This window comes from Ictalurus furcatus, chromosome 4 (genome assembly GCF_023375685.1).
Source record: "Ictalurus furcatus strain D&B chromosome 4, Billie_1.0, whole genome shotgun sequence".
Lineage (NCBI taxonomy): Eukaryota > Metazoa > Chordata > Actinopteri > Siluriformes > Ictaluridae > Ictalurus > Ictalurus furcatus.
Window position 1 is genome coordinate 9,705,726 of NC_071258.1, and position 17,405 is coordinate 9,723,130.

At 37.8% G+C, this 17,405-nt stretch overlaps 1 protein-coding gene across 2 annotated transcripts in view; it reads right to left on the reverse strand.

Annotated features, from left to right (window-relative positions):
• cdh13 (cadherin 13, H-cadherin (heart)) overlaps positions 1-17,405 on the reverse strand; it is a 444,891-nt gene that overhangs the window by 97,296 nt on the left and 330,190 nt on the right. For both annotated transcript variants that reach the window (XM_053622849.1, XM_053622850.1), the window contains one exon: positions 5,643-5,783. In XM_053622849.1, the coding sequence (XP_053478824.1) occupies positions 5,643-5,783 (141 nt within the window). The remainder of the gene's footprint in view (positions 1-5,642; positions 5,784-17,405) is intronic.

The window sequence follows — 17,405 nt, forward strand, 5'->3', positions numbered from 1 at the left end:
AATTTTTATTACACTTTATTTTAAGGGGACATACAGTACATTGGGCTTTTATAACACATTTATATTTTGTAAAGAAAAAAAATGCTAGAGAACGTATGTAAGCATTATGTCAAAGGTTTTGACTATGCTTATCTTACAAGTTATTATTTAATCTTTTCCTAATACATGCACATTCAGTAGGTTTTAAGACATTTCCCACCATAATAATATAGTAAGTCATAATATCCTTTGAAAAATGTATTTACTATATCTACGACTATGGTGCATTGATACTGTGCTTTTTATCATATTCACACTCATAAAATATGTTCTGATACCAACATCTGATACCAGGTGATACTACATGATGTAAGCCAAGTGTAGGATGTGATGCCAATGGCACAAATGACACAAAATAACAGTAATGTAGATGTATTTCACAATTAATTATCAAAGAAAGCTCTGTATGAAAGAAAATACTACAGCACCTTCTTAATACAATCAAGTAAGTTGATAAAACATAAAACTCAAGACAATGAGTCGCTGTGAGCCACAAACACTGGCTAGGTGAGAAAAAAATGTCTACAGGCAACCCTAGATGAGTGATAACAGCTCTTACCCAGCATGTATTTCTTGATCATCAACCTCTATTGGTAGAGAGATTCTGAAGCAATGAAGACAAAAATGTATCATGTATCTTAGTGAAACTAAACCCGCTCTTCTGTATTGCAAACCTTATTGATCGATTCAAAGTAACCGATAAAGCGAGCTACTGTAATGCACTTTATTTAAAAATCTACTTTACAAACAAGTCTAGTAAGAACAATAAAATGTTTCATGGCATCCCTAACTGAGAAATACTAAAGGCTGTGAGTGTGTGAGTTACAAACTCATTCACATTTATACAGGAAGCTAAGGAGGTAATGAACAACAGGTGAGTGTAAATAGTAAATAGAAGAAAGTTGATCAGCTTGCCTGAGAGGGGTGTGGCTGAAAGAAGTTGTGGCTGAGAGGGGCATGGCTGGGAGCAGAGCAAGAAATTCTGGTAGCTCTTGATCTATAGTTATTATATAAATTATTTAGGTAATATTGCACTCACAACCATGCTGTTATGCTGAATATCGACATATCTGTGATTACCTAAGTCCTAATCACAGCTGTGCCAATATTCACTATATCAGCATGGTTGCAATTGCGATATTGCTTTTATACAACAATTTCATAAATAAGAAAATAAATATAGAGTAACTGATATTTTGGACGCCTGGTCAAATATTTTGTTTATTATATTTTTGTTTATTTTGTAATTTTATATCTTGTTTTTTTTTTTTTGAAAGAAAATAGATCCTGAATGATTTGTACATTCCTGTTAAAAGTGCATCGGGTGAAATTAGCTTTCCTTCTTCCTTTTCATCTGATGAGCTTTCAAATTTTAAGTCAGAAGTTATATTCATGAAAAAATGTATTGTTTGCCATGTTTGCCGATGATGTTGCTAACTCTGCTATAGTAACCGTCTCAGTTTACGGTTGTTAGAACTGGAATTTTATGCAGTGAACACAAACAAGCGGAGTGATACACAGTGCGGTTATGCTAAATATAAGAACTCTTGGAATGCCACTCGTCCAATCAAATTAGTGGACCGGAACTATAATAAATATTAAACAGTATATATATCTCTTAATATAAAATGTAAAAAAAAAAAATCACCAGAAATGTAAATTCCCCTACTCATAACAGTTCCCCCTTCTGAGATCCACATTTCCCCATGCTGGTGTTACATCAATTAAAGCTCTTGCATGAATGAGCAGGAGTTCAGCTGTTCCTATTAAAGTGGCCGGTAAGTGTATATATATACAGCATACAGTAATCGTGAGCTGTAGTTTTTGTAGTGTAGTCCCCTATAATCTCTAAACAGCTTTATCATAATGTGCTGTGTCTATACAATTCCTAACAAAAATCATCACAAATTGTGAAGTTGTCCAACAAAACTAGAGGGCAACTGTACTGTTTTTAAAAAATAAGGTTTACAGGATAGATGTACCCTTTTTTTCTGATGACACAGCATGTTATGATGTCTCAGCTAGAGATATTTAGTACTGTGATGGCTGTTAAAGGATGTGCTTCAAACATGACCACCTTATGCACTTCTTTTCACAGACCATTAAAGCAGGATGAGAAATAGGAGCATAAGCCAAAGGCCTGGACAGATGAGCAGTACATTGAAAAAAAAGAACCAGTACACCCACATACCTCCGCCAAAGGCCTCAGACACTGCAATGCATCATGGGAGCAGGCCAAGAGAGTAGGAAGCAAGATGAGGTGATGCATTTGGGACCCTGGCATGATCTCAGGGCATTTCCATTAAAAAGCACATGACTCACTACATCAATGGCTCCGTATCACACCACCCTGTCCTACTCTCTCTCTCTCTCTCTCTCTCTCTCTCTCTCTCTCTCTCACTTACTCTTTTTTTCCCTCTCCTCTATTTCTCACTACTTCTAAGTGCAAAGGTGGCACATTCTGAAAAATTCATCACCAGTGGGAAGTAATGGTGGGGTATTTTAACTGCTTTCCCCAATGCCTTGCTGTACTAAATGGTTCTCTCTGGTTGTGCTTGTAAAGGATAAAAGTGTGGCGCACACACACACTCACTCACACACACACACGTACACACATCTACACATTGTAGTGAAGCGACGTGTAGTCCCTACAGGCCAAACCCCTGGTATTACAATTACAATTAGTTTAAAAACAAAGGTCAGAGAGGACAACAGCATGTGTGTGAGATCCAGTCCATCACCCAAGCGTGTGTGAATCACAGCTGTCACTGTGTCACTGTGCTGTATCTCCGACTAAAATGATGGATGTGCTGCCAGCGCTCACTTTGCCTATCTACGTGAAAAGCTCTGAACGGAGTAAGAACGGAAAGTCTGTGTGTGTGTGCGTGTGTGTGTGTGTGTGTTTGTGTGTGAGTGAGTGCTTTCACACTAAACTCCATAGTGAAGAGGCAGTTGTGTGCACTCACTCTGTGTTTACCTAACCTGGTGGATAGATGGATGGATGGATGGATGGATGGACTGATAGATTGATAGATAGATAGATAGATAGATAGATAGACACACAAATCAAAAGCTAGAAAAATAAATAAATAAAAGAAAAGTCACACTGTGTTGCTCACTTACACTCCTGTATTAATAGGTCCTTCAGCACTCCCAACTATGGATGTCATTCAGAGATGACACACACTCTCATCCACACCACAAACGGCATCTAAACCTCCGCACTGTGCCAAACCTCTCGAGGGCCAAAGCTCACAACTCACTCACTTGCTTTCAGTAAGAGTTTTATCCTGCATAGTGTCACAATGGAGCTGGAGCCGATCCCAGGAACACTGGGTGTGAGGCAGGAATACACACTGAACGGGATGTCTGTCCATTGCTGGACACCATGCACACACACACACACACACACACACACACACACACACACACACTTTATGTATTATCTTTAACTACTGCCAATCTAGCCAATCCACCTACTTGCATGTTGTTGAGAGGTAGGAGAAAAGTGTTAACCAATTACTAAAGTCACATTTAACTGGCGTGTCTGTGAATAAAACAAAACTTAGATTTACTTTATTTACTTTATCAGAAATAGATGCTAAACTGTTAGTTTTAGATTGACTTTTAAAGGGCCACCATGTAATTACAGTTAAAGAAAACCTGCTAAGAGTCTTATTATAAGTTTATTATGCTCATGATAATGACAACCCTGAATAGCACAAATTATCTTACTTTTTAAATTTTTTACATTGTAGAAGCATAGATTGATTGATGATAAGACTCCATTATCGACAGGATGTGCTACACTATATATAAGTACATTCTTTAAATAATGCTATGCCTCAAGGCATGCACGATGCACTACTATGTATATCCATAATATTAATCAGCTAAATGAAAGCTGTGTGTTTTACTGAAATAGACTTTAAATGCATGGGTGCATAAAGTTTAACATTTAACTTTTTTTATGTTTTGTTTTGTTTTGTTTTTTTGTTGTTTTTTTGTTGTTGTTTTTTTTTACACACAAAGCTGTTATTTAAACAAACTGATCGAAAACCTGCCAGTGAACAAAACATTTCACTGGCAATAACAAATGAATATATGTACTATTTTGTTTGTCATGTATTCACCATAGAATATATACATAGATATTTTCTCAGGTACTAAAACAGATATCATATGATACACATCAATATAGCAAACTTTCACTCAAATGCAGCAACTTCATTGAACCAAGCACACCTCTTCCACTATGTTGTTTGAATAAGATATGAATTTAACATATTGGTCGGCATTTGTTAAGCTGAATTTGAAAGGATTTATTCATATTTTTTTGTATGAGTGTTTAAACAAGAAATTTGGTATTTATGAAAAATAAACATTCGGGGGGGAAAAAAACGTTAGTATCCTACCTGTGCTCCTGAGTGTGTGTAAATTCATGCATAGGAAGACTCGACTTGATCGACTTCAAATCATATCATTTGCATGGATTGCTGCACTTTTATATATCCATGCAATATTTATATATAGATGCACTATTATAATTGCTTCCATCCATGCATCCATTCATACATCCATCTACCTTCCATACCGCTTATCCTACACTTATACTACATAACCTATCCCAGTGAACTTGGGGTACAAGGCATCCTGGAAAGGGTGCCAACCCATTGCAGAGCACAACTGCACACACATTCATACACGACAAACAATTTGGAAATGCCAGTTAGCTTACATCACACGTCTTTGGACTGGGGGAGGAAACCGGAGAACCCGGAGGAAACCCCCGAAGCACAGGCTGAACATGGAAATTCTGCACACACAGGGCGGGAGAGGCACAGAGGCGGGATACGAGCCCACAACCCTGGAGGTGCGAGGCAAACTTGCTACCCACTAAGCCACCATCCTTCCCCGTTATAATTAATAAGGAGGGCAATTAATTAAGAAAAATTTTAATTGAGAAAAATAAAATGAGTCACTTAATTCTAACAAAAAAATGGTGCTGTGTAAACCCTGGTCTGCGTGTGCATAGTCATAAGCCATAAACATATGCCTTACACTACCATCAGAGCTGCTTTTACGGAAAGTTAAAAAAAAAAACAACCAGAATTGAAGACTGAGTGGTGCTGAGATATAGTGCATATTGCTCAGCAACTAATATAAATTATTTAATACTACCGTGAAACTAATGAGAACTTGGAAGCATATGTTTCTCTTTTACTCCAAAATGCTTTGGCCTGACTGAGGGTCAAATGTTTATGGCTTAATACATGTATTTTAACATCAGAATTGTCAGATTCCAAGGTCTCAGTTTGATGAGAATGAATAATGTTAATCAGAACACCATCATTAATCTAACAGATTAAAGCAGTTCTTTGTTGGTTGGTTGTTCACAATTCAGAGGAATACCAGATAGTTGGGGTGTGACTGAGAAAATGGATGAGGTAGAAGAGGACGAAAAAAGGCCACGCTTTATGTATTTAAGCTTCAATATTAGAAGATTATCCCGACCCAATAACAAACCTTCTGCCTCACTCTCCACTACATATTTATCATCACTCTGAATAAAGACAAAGCCAAAAACAAATAATATGTCCTACCAGTGAGTGGGTGAACTCAGGTGCGTGATCATTTCGGTCTGTGATGGTGATGGTGGCAGTGGCAGTTCCTGTCAGTCCAACCTCACTTCCTGCCATGTCTTTCGCCACAATCTCCAGCTCGTACTGTGTGGTGGGCAGCGTCTGCAGAAAGACATAATACACAATTACTGTTTTTCACAAGTTACCAGACAAATGTGAACACACTTCGCTCGATGTTTAGAAGAAGCCCAGTCATAATAAGAGTTAACTGGTCTCAAGTGATTCGATTTGACTTAGTAATTGTTCAGTCAATGCTGATTTACCTTTCGTTAAGCTTTGCCAATAAGCAATAAAAGCAATTACATCAGTTCTGAAAAGGTATTTACACCTTCCTTAATCTGGAGAAACAGGGGAAATTAAACACTAAGCAACAAACCATTTTATTGACTCAAAGGAAAATGAGAATGGAGCAGGTTCTCAGAGCATATGCTTGAGATTGAATGCTAACCACAAAGGTTCATCAGTGAATAACCAATGAACAGATGAGCCACAAAACTGAGCGCTTTCTAGGATTATAGGAATGTGTAAAGGCTTGTTAAAGGAAGAGGGTTGCTGCACCCTGAATTTGTGAAAAGTGCTGTGATAATACAGTGAGCAAAAATGAGCATATAATGCCATTCTTTCCCAATGCCCTGCTCACAACCACGAGTTATTAAACATTCAGTCGAAAAATCTTTATACAGTAGCATGTGCTTTTATTAGAGATAGAAAGAAAAAAACATTGGCCTTTATTATTTCTGACATCGGTTATTTTTCTTAACAGAAATGTACATTTCTGGCAGAAATGTTCCTCTCGTATAGAAAATAAATCTTATTCCCAGAAGAAAATCAATATACTAAAAATAATTACTAGGTTGTTTGCATTTGTAATAGCATGCCTCACACAAAATTGCAAAGCAACAGCATATTACACATGGTAGAAGTGTTAATGCAAACATTTATTTCCCCTACTGAAATTCCACTCAGTGCTGTTTCAAGTAACACAGTAATAAAACCCATCCATCTGTTTCATATAATACCCAGGAGCCATGTGACTCACACGGTTGACAGTTTCAACCATACTCGGCTTTGTCTTCACTGATCTTACAGTGTGTATATTTTTTTCAAAAGCAACCTGAGAATAAAGAAAGATTAAATGTCCCTTTTTTCTTCTGGATGCTGTTCGGGGCTTTATGGAGAAGTAAAGCACATAAAAAGACCAAACGATCTGAACCGTTTTCAGGACTACTTCTTTATTTGCCCTAATTATGCAGTTTCACAGAAAAGAACAACTGTGTCATAACAAGAAAAACTGTATACCTCATGCAAGCATCAACTTTCAATTTCTGCCCAAATTAGAGTGGGATCTGCAGTGTATATCTTCTATACTATTCTGAAAACCTCTTGAAATCAGGATGCATGATACGTTTCAATGATTTTATATAAGGATTTATAGCAATTAAATGGCTTTGCTCCTGATGGTAGTATGTGTGAGAAGTGGTGCATGTGTGCGTTTATTGGGTACGAGCAGCACAAGTATCTCTGCCTGAAGACAATGCAGTGAATACCACTGTAACAATCACAGCAGTACAGCACTTTGAGAACACAGCAGACCCCATGATAACAGTGTATGTGAGCTTTTTATTTGTGCTCCTGCCTTTGGCATGGTTGTCAGTCAGTAAAACCTATTTTCAAACAAATAACATTTGTTTGAGCTTTCCAGTTCTCTTGTTGCTTTCTGTTTAGGTCACTGTTCTGTGTGTGTGTGTGTGTGTGTGTGTGAGTGTGTGAGAGAGAGAGAGAGAGCATAAATATACATGGAACAACAAGTGTGCCCCATTAGTCATTACCCCTCTAGCTCGTCCCCAAACACTTCCCTCCAAAGCAGCAACCATAGACAGAACATCAGTTTTTTTGTCCATTCATACACACAGTACAACTAACTGGTCTGACAGGCAGGTCATAAACTCCTAGCCATGCACCATTTCTCAAGTCAAGTGAAGTCAAGTAGGCTTTGATGTCATTCCTCTCATCACATACAAATATAATGTTAGGAATGAAATCTATTTCCATAAGAATCATAGTGCAACACTTAGCATGAAACAACAGAGGATAAGTAACACAGTGATGTTGGACTACTAATCTAAAGGTCATGAGTTAAAATCCCAGCACTGCCAAGCTGCCACTGCTGGACCATTGAGCAAGGCCCTTAACCCTCAAATGCTCAGTTGTATAAATGAGATTAAAATGTAAGTTGCTCTGGATAAGGGTGTCTGCCAAATGCTGTAAATGTAATATACTAAATTCTAAACTACACTACAAACTACAAACAATAAAAAATAATAAATAAATAAACAATAAAATAAACAGAATCACACCAGATAGCCATAGACTTCACAAGTTTAAACTTCTTTTCTAAACATTGGGACTAACCCAACATGTTGGCTGACATAAAAGCTTGCTGAATCAATGTAAGCCTGTCATCAGTATTTCTTATTGGTGAAGTTTGTACTGGAGCAAACAGAGAAGCAGGCAGGATTGGCACACTCATGCTGGTTAAGTAGGATATACCACTGCAGGGGAGCGGCTTTTCCACAGCTTATGAGCTTTTGGTTTCCAAGTTTTTCAGCACAATCTCCATGTCAGCTTCCAATTCCTGTTCCTGAAAACTATTGATTCTTTAACTACAGCCTCAAGTCCTTCAGCCGAATCTGAAGGCAAGGCTCCACCCTGGAAGGTCACAACCCCACAGGCACCAACTGTCAAATATTTCTCAAATAGAGGTGACACCAACGTCTTCAACCAGACCTAAAGGCAGGGCTCCACCCAGGTAGAATCCAGCAGGCCTACCTGAGTAGACAGACCCAGAGACCTGAAGAACTGTAGGCCGGGACCCAGAGAACTGTATTCTTCAAAATATCAGAATTCATAATCTGCTATCAGGTAAGGACTGAACAAAATTCTTAGTTTTTTTCCCAATGAATTTGAATTGTAACATTGCACCACAGGGTTCAACTGTCAAATAATTCTGAAACAGAATTGGCTACAACTTCTTCTTCATGAGCTGAAGGCAGGGCCCTGGAAGTCCAGGACCATACAGAGTTCAAGTGTCAAGTTCAGTTCCAGCTTCCACTACCACACCTGGTACTCCACCCTCTCAGCTAAGATCCCTTGTGCCACTTAAATTCAGTATATGCGTTGCAATAGAGGTGTAAACAAATACAAATACATTATTCACATTGAAATGATAATATGTTTTAAGTGAATAAAAATACAGATACAGATAAAAATAGATTTTCTTTTTTAAAAAGCTTGCCCAAAAGGGTATCTGCTTGAGACTAGATCCCATCGAGAGTGGGCAACTGTAGGATGCACCAAAAAAAGTTGCAGAATCGGGAGTCTTTTAACTTCATGCTATGAGGGCAATGGGTATGAAGTTTGTGGAACAAATAAAGACCATATTCATTAACATGAATGTACAGTGTTCGTTCAGTCATCTTTACTAACTGCCTGATCAAGGTCATGGTAGTTTAAATTAGGCTACTATTTAAATATATATATATATATATATATATATATATATATATATATATATATATATATATATATATATAAATATATATATATTGAGATATATATATTGAGATATATATATTGAGATATAAAACCAACAAAATTGTCAGAAAATATCACAAGCTAGTACAAACAAAAATAATTTAACAAACGGCCCTGTGAACATCTCTTGTTGATACCAATTATGAACTAATTATGATGTAGAAGTGTCTAATTTTTTCCGCCAGTGTTTCTGGGAGTGCACATTTCAAAACAAAACAAAAAAACCATAAATAATTTGGATTTAACAGATGTGGTAATTTGGAGCAATAAGCAGATACGGATAGTTGCATTGCAATTCCTGCCTACTTTGTAGCTCTCTACTAAAAAAAACAACAAATATTATATGCTTAAAAGGTAATTTTTTGGTCACTTATTGAATTCCCCCAATGTGGGACAAAATGTGAATGTGGTCAAAGACAGCCATGAATACACACTAACATTACTTCTCTGTCACTCTCTTTGACCTGCCAGAAAATAAAATATGGCTTTGTCACAACCAATGTTCTCATTCACAACACTCATTCTCCCATGGTTCTGCTCGAACACTGAACCAGATAGCTTCATCTGTTTTTGATAATAAAGTGCGATTGTGCCAAAATCCACCTGACTGGAGATCGGTGGAAAACCACAGCAGGACACACAGAGCTTTCTGCTGCATGTATTGTTGCAGATGGTCACAGAGATTGGCTAGGATGGATGTCACCAACAACCAGCTCAGAAATTATTTACCACCGATAAACAGATGGTCCTTCACAGGCTTGTGAGTTGGAAAAAAAACATCCATCTGGATGAGAGGAAGGTGAGAAGAGATTTAATCTCACTGGTGTCAAACCCCTCGCATGAAACTCCTGTGTGACATGACAACATCATAATGAGTAAAGTGATTCCCGAGTCCTTCCATTCTGCTTTATCGGCCGATCACATCTGTGACCTTCTGGGAGAGACTGAGAAGGTTGTCTAAGGCACTTCACTAAATCAAAACTAATGGCCAGTTCCTATTATTATATTCTATCTATTTTGCAGAGATTACCATTAAACAAGAAATCTGAAAATGCTTATTTTGGCATGTTATGTGAAACACCCACATATTAAAAATGATCAGCGCAGTGGTGGCTTGGTGGTTAATGCTCTCGGTTACTGATTGAAAGGTCGGGGGTTCGAGTCCCAGCACTGCCAAGCTGCCACCGTTGGGCCCGTGAGCAAGGCCCTTAACCCTCTCTGCTCCAGGGGTGCTGTATCATGGCTGACCCTACGCTCTGACCCCAACTTCCTAACATGCTGGGTATGCGAAGAAAAGAATTTCACTGTGCATATGTGATCAATAAAGACTCATTATCATGTCACTGTTGATTCTGATTGGTCAGAAGTAGTGAATAACCTATTTGTTTAGGCCCCCTAGTGGTGTACGAGTCTGAATATTGTGCAAAGCTTTCATTAAAAAAAATATTGACAATATCAACAAAAGCTGTGTATCATCCTTTAAACTAATAAGTTGTCTATCAGCATATGAAATTTGAGCTTTCTCTCTCTTGGTTGTTGAGCACTCAGACATTGATACTTGTTTAGAGCCTGCTGAAACTCCTAGGTTTTCCTAATTTTCAGCAGCTTTGACATTATTCCAGCTGTAAGGTTTATATAAATGTGCTAGATCTAAAACATTACTGTCTATATTGTAAAAAGGCTATATGGCTATATGGTATATGACTTGTATGGCAGATGCTCCACATAAACGTTTTTACTGACCATGTGTAATTCTTAATATGGTTTCTTAATATGATAAGTTTTCTGTTTATGTAGCGTTATGGAAGGAGTCTCCATTGTCAACAACATTCAGTGGACCAGTCAGAGAACAGTCCGAAAAGTCGTCAGGACAGAGAGCTTCGCACTGTGGACATTGGACAACATTAAACGTAACTATAAAGGAATAAAAAGTATGATGTCGTTCTTTCATAAATCACAAAACAAACAAACAAGAACAAAGCTGGCAAACTGCTGTGGTATAAGAAGAATAAAACACTTCAGGCAGCACTGTTACTGGAAAAGAATTAACTTCAGGGTATTAACAACTCACATCACCTCACTGCTGAATATTTTTTAATAATAGCATGCCCCATTGTGATTTATTTATCTTACTTAATCATGTTGTGAAGTTACTTATGGAATTTTCACACTTGGCCTGAATACTGGAGGCCACACCCAGGACTGATTCTGGACTCATATGGGACAGAGGCTCATAATCAATGGTTTGCTTTCATATAGAATGATTTCTTTTGAACCAGGGGCATTAGCTGGACTGTCAATCATCCTAGGCTGAGCCCAGATTCACCTACATAAAAAAACTAACTTTTTAAAACGTACTTCTAAATAGACTGTTTTCCATGGGTTTTTTTTTCTTGCATGTGAGGTCTAATTTCTTACAAATGTGAAAATTGGAAAAAAGTTGGATTTATCATAAAACTTGCCAAAAATCACTATTTGCAGGACTATCAGACTGATACAATATAAATCCTTTTGGCTATCTAACATGAGACTAGGGTAGTTTGGTGATGTTAGCCAAGGGGAGGTACAACCAAGCTATCATTGTATGGGTTTAGCTGCTACAGTGTACATTAGCTGCCCTTATGCTCTGCTCATAACATGTTCACATAACTTGGAACTCATATAGATATTTACACACCTTGTTTTCCTGGCTCAGCATGAGAGGATGTTAGTGTTTCAGTCTCAACCCCTTTAGTCATAATTGGCATATGTACATTTTTCCCCTCTCATTACCTGCTGTGAGAGCTAGCATTTGGCAGAATTGAGAGCTGTCAGCCAATAAGACATGAATATTTCCACGTATTTTCCTGTAAACCCTGTCTAACTGGTCTTGCCTCAGTTCATCGAAGATAAAATACAACACGCTGTTCACTGAAGATCCCAGGCGGGATACGCCCCATTCTGAACTGGATATTGATTGCACAATTCCATAAATCACTTTTGTGCATGCAGGTTCACGAAACAGTAGGTACTAGGTTAATTCATTTGCTGTTTTTTTTTTTTTTTTTTTTTTTCCTGATAGTAGCAAATCAGTGAACTAAATACAGTGATCCAATACTATGAAAGTCTGGGCTTATCAGTCAGGTGATCTGTTCCCTCCACTGTCCATAACAATCCTTTTCCCATCATCATGCAACTTCAAACAGTAAGTATTATGACAAGCCGACCCAATCACATTGTCACATTATGTGGCATCAAGGCAGATCGCTTTCACACCTGATGCAGACTGCACTACAGTTTGGTTGAAGCAAATCTCAGGTCACAGTTTTCAAGAGGACCTTGAAAGGATGAGGTCACATGCTCTCAGGCTGAAAATAGAAATGAAATGGAAATCAAAACACTGAAACAAAAAGTTTCATATTTCTTAATGCGATCCAAGACAGTTTCTCCTTCCAGTGCATTAGTAAAAGTTCTGATTGCACTAAACGTATGAAAGTATTTGCCAGAAAAAGCCAATGTTTTTTCTCAGAAAGGTGTAATTACAAGATGTTGCATATAATGTATGTTCAAGCAAGTTGACTATGTGAATTGTCATAGAATAGCTAGATATATGAAACAAAATGGTAAATAATTATTACCTCCAACTAAAATTAATTCTGTCTTTATGAAAAGGTGTGATGCCATAATCACACTTAAGTCTTTTGTTCTCTCTGACCTCCTCTCCCAAACCCTGTGCGTATTCTCTCATCTTTCTTTCATCTCTCAATACAATGATTCATACAAAAGCCATAGAGAAGTCTTTGGGAATTTGATGAATAATAAAAAAAAATATATTGTGCTGCCTGATAAAGAAACACCTTATATACTCTGTCATGGCCATATCTGCTCTCTTTTCCACCCTTTATTCCTGTTGGTTTGCAGTAATTATTTTCTTTGCATATTTCCATTTTGACTGAAATTTCTGCTTTATCTGAAGTTCTAAAAATGATAATGTCTCTCTCTACCTTGGAGGTTTTTTTAATATATAATTTGTACAGAGCAATGAAAATGATTGCAATTTTCCTTTCCTTTTCCCCCCGACTTCCATTTCCTCACGCCGCAATTGCTTAGCACGGGTATTACTCTTATTCTACTCTTTGTGCTTCATTACTTTTATTTAATCACATCTATCTATTATCTGAAACATTTCAAGGCACCAGATGTGTTAGCATTTTCACACCAGATGCATGTTCTGTCAATAAATGTGTGATTTCAGGCATCAGATAGATATTTTATTAGGATGCTTTAATATATGTCAAAGGTGAATGTGTTAATCATATGCAAGTCTCAAGACTGAAACATTTGAACAACTTGCCAGCTGAGACAGAGCAAGATGATGTGTGCTCACAGTTTATGAGCAAGCAATTAAAAGGTCACTTGGGCTATATATTTTACATGAAATTTGTTTCTTAGTTATCGTCCACATGTATATGAGTATTTTTTCTAAAGGCAGTTATTACCTATAACATAAACAGCGTTTTCCAAAACAAAAATCTCTCCAAAAATGCAAGTGTAACTTGAAAACACTTACAAAAACACAACAGTCTGATGAGATTGTCATAAAGTGTTATGTAAAAAGCCTCAAGAATAATGTTAGGAGCATGCGTATTAGAGAGTAGAGAATGTGACCAAAAGCTCTAAAACAAAAAATGGCACACATATGTGTGGACTGATGATGTGGTGGAAATTCAGTGCAAAATCAACAAGATCCTAATCCAAAATCTCAGTTTGCAGTAAAGCAGTGGATAGAGGAGCACTACAGCATATATCATATTCCACCACAGCATGTATCATATTCTGTTGACTCCACATGAGGCAAGATAATCATTAATTGTGCAAGACCAAATTATTTCTTAAAAGGCAAACATTATGTTGTTTGCAATGACAATAAATTAGAGGCAGAACCCAGCTGGTGGACAGAAAGCTGAACAGCAGTTAGAGAAAGCAGGCTTAGATTAGGTTGTACATCTTCAGCAGATTTACTCAGGAGAGTTTCCCTGGTTCTGTACTCTGCTTTCTAATCAAGAGACTTTGACCAGTCGAAAACAAAAGACTGTCCCTAGATGCACTCACATGGACATATAGAAACACATACACACGCACACGCACACACACACACACGCAGGATCTCTGTTCCTGGTAGTGAATAGTGGGGCACTGAATCATCTCCATGACAGTCCTTAATTACAGCCACATAAAAATCAAGTGGCTTTTTCTAGGGCAAACCGGCTTGACCAATCCTGTTATTAAATGGTAGTTATATGGAATTTGGAGGGGGGGGGGACACAAACAGAAATTTATAAAATCCTGTAAGACAAGCTTAAGAAAGTGAAAATGTTTAGATGAATCAATAAGTCAATCCATCTTGTGATTATTCCACACAGGGGGATCTGACAGTACTGACTAACACGCTGACTAAATTTCCACCCATTAAAAAAAACAAAAAAAAAACATGAATGATTTATCCATGGTGCTGCCTTCCCTAAGTGCCTTATAGGATGCATCATGTCTTATACTTTCATTTCTCTTATTTCTTTAATCAGTGATCTCGAGTAGCCGAGCAGAGTTGTGCTGATTGATTTCTCTGCGCTTGACTGGTTGATTCATAACATACTAATGGATCCCAAAAAAGCCACACTCAGTGTGTAAATGAATCATGAGACTCAAGCTAATTAGCATGAAAAATGAACACGCATGTATTAACCATCTAAATGACTAAAGCACTGATGCTGCAGTATGCTAATACATGACAATCGATCTAGGAAAGCCGTGTCATTCCAATTCGGATGAGTGGCTCTTCATGAACGCTGTTGTGACAAGCTTTGTGTAATTATGAATGCATGGCCCAGGAGGCCATTTCCACTGAGGTCTGAGGATCAATGATGAGCATATATTGGTATTCAAACAACACAACTCAATGTACAGTGTATATATTTTATAGGGTACACATTGCATATACTGTAGCTCACTTTGTAGGTCTTATTGATTGACTGATTGTAGCCCATATTGCTATGCAGAATTCATCAGTATATCGCTGTTTCCTCTATCAGGGTAAAGGGACCAGCATAAGATCACCTATTCTCACCACCACAGTGACCATATGGCCATTTTGTTAGTGGATTACATACCAAATGTTAAATGATCCATGACGCACATGCACTGTCACTTCACACTGCAAACTAAGGTAAGATGGCTGACTAATTTATAATGTTTGAGTGCTTAAAAAAAATACTTGGAATTTAGCAACCAGAACAAAACTCACTAAATTAATCAGCAGTAATTGCATCACGACCAGCATAAATAACCTGACATTTACCTCTGGAGATGAGACTACAGAGATTGATGTGGATGATGTTTATCATTAAAGTGATTACTCATTTTCTGTCATAGATTTCTCATCTTTGATAAAGTGTCGATAATGTCAAACATGTTAAGTTTAAAACATAAATGTAGTTAATAATCGATAATTGTTATTTGTACTTAAAAATAAATAAAAATAAAGGATTTATTATTAAACCTGGAATGGCTCCTTGAAGGGTTGGGCTTATGAATAGACTGTAGGCTATAAAAACAACCACGTTGTTATTATTTATATAACCATCCATCCATCTTCTATACCGCTTAATCCTTTTCAGGGTCACGGGGAAACCTGGAGCCTATCCCAGGGAGCATCGGGCACAAGGCGGGGTACACCATGGACAGGGTGCCATATTTATATAACCACGTATTATTATTATTATTATTATTATTATTATTATTATTGGGGGGGGCAGTGGCTTAGTGGTTAGCTTAATGTTTGCCTCACACCTCCAGTGTTGAGGGTTGAAATCCCACCTCTGCCTTGAGTGTGTGGAGTTTGCATAGTCTCCACGTGCTTTGGGGGTTTCCTCTGGGCACTCCAGGTTGTCATTTCCAAATTGTCCACAGCATCTGAATGTGTGCGATTGCGCCCTGCGATGGGTTGGATCCCTGTCCAGGGTGTCCCGTGCCTTGTGCCCCGAGTTCTCTGGGATAGACTCCAGGCTCCCCTATGACCCTTTTACATAAAAAACTGAAAATTAGAACAAGAATAAAACAATGTGTCTGAGGATAGAAAAAAATTATAAAGATGTCAAATAAAATAAAATAAAAGTTTAAAAGATAAAAAAAATACTGATTGAGATGCATGTAAAGGTAAGTTTATGTATGTATTGTTCATGAGAAAATGTACGAGTATCAATGATCTGTGGGAGATTTTAGACTGACATGGTAGACAGTGCTCTTCACCACCATCATGAAGACTCAAGTTGAAGGTATATCTTTTGGAAGAATGGAGTTCATCCCTCCAGTACACTTCCAGAAACTTGTAGAATCAATGCCAAAGCTTGCTCAGTTGCAGCAGCAGAAGCTGAAACTTGCCATCTGTTTGTGTGTGAGGGAACATATGAGATTCCGTGCAGGGACTGATCTTTCACTCTTTTCTACTGCTAATATTTCAAACATCTACTGAGTCCTGTGAAGAAGCACAAACTTCCTGCAACTTGGAAGGACACAAGCAGAAAGCAGATGATGCCAGGGACAGGGCTGAGGTGCAATCATGTGAAACTGCAGACTCTGCTCAGTGCTACAGTAGCAGTGATGAAATGGTGTGGCCTAGAAATTCTAGCAATGATATAAATTTTCCTATTTTTTTGTCCAGAATATAAACATTTGTGTGCTAGCCTAGGAAGAACACAGTGATGGTCGTTCAAACTTGTAGGCATGTCCTATGCCAACCAAGCATATCATGAAATGCACCAGAGTATAATGCAACAAAACAAACTTTGGGCTGTTGTCACCTCACCGCTCCAGAGTGCGATCCCGAGCTTGGGTTACTGGAGTTTCACATGTTCTTGCCATTGGAGTCCTCCAGGTTGCCAGGTTGTCCAGTTTCCTCACACCTGCCAAAATATGCAGGTAGGTGGACTGGCTGAGATCAAATGTCCCTAGATGTGAATGAGTCATAACCATGTATGTGAGTCACCATGGTGACTGATGTTGAGGATAAAGCTCACTGAAGATGAATAAATGAATATAAGAATGTATGATTACTTGTATGAGTATACATATTGCCCATGCATACTATGACACACA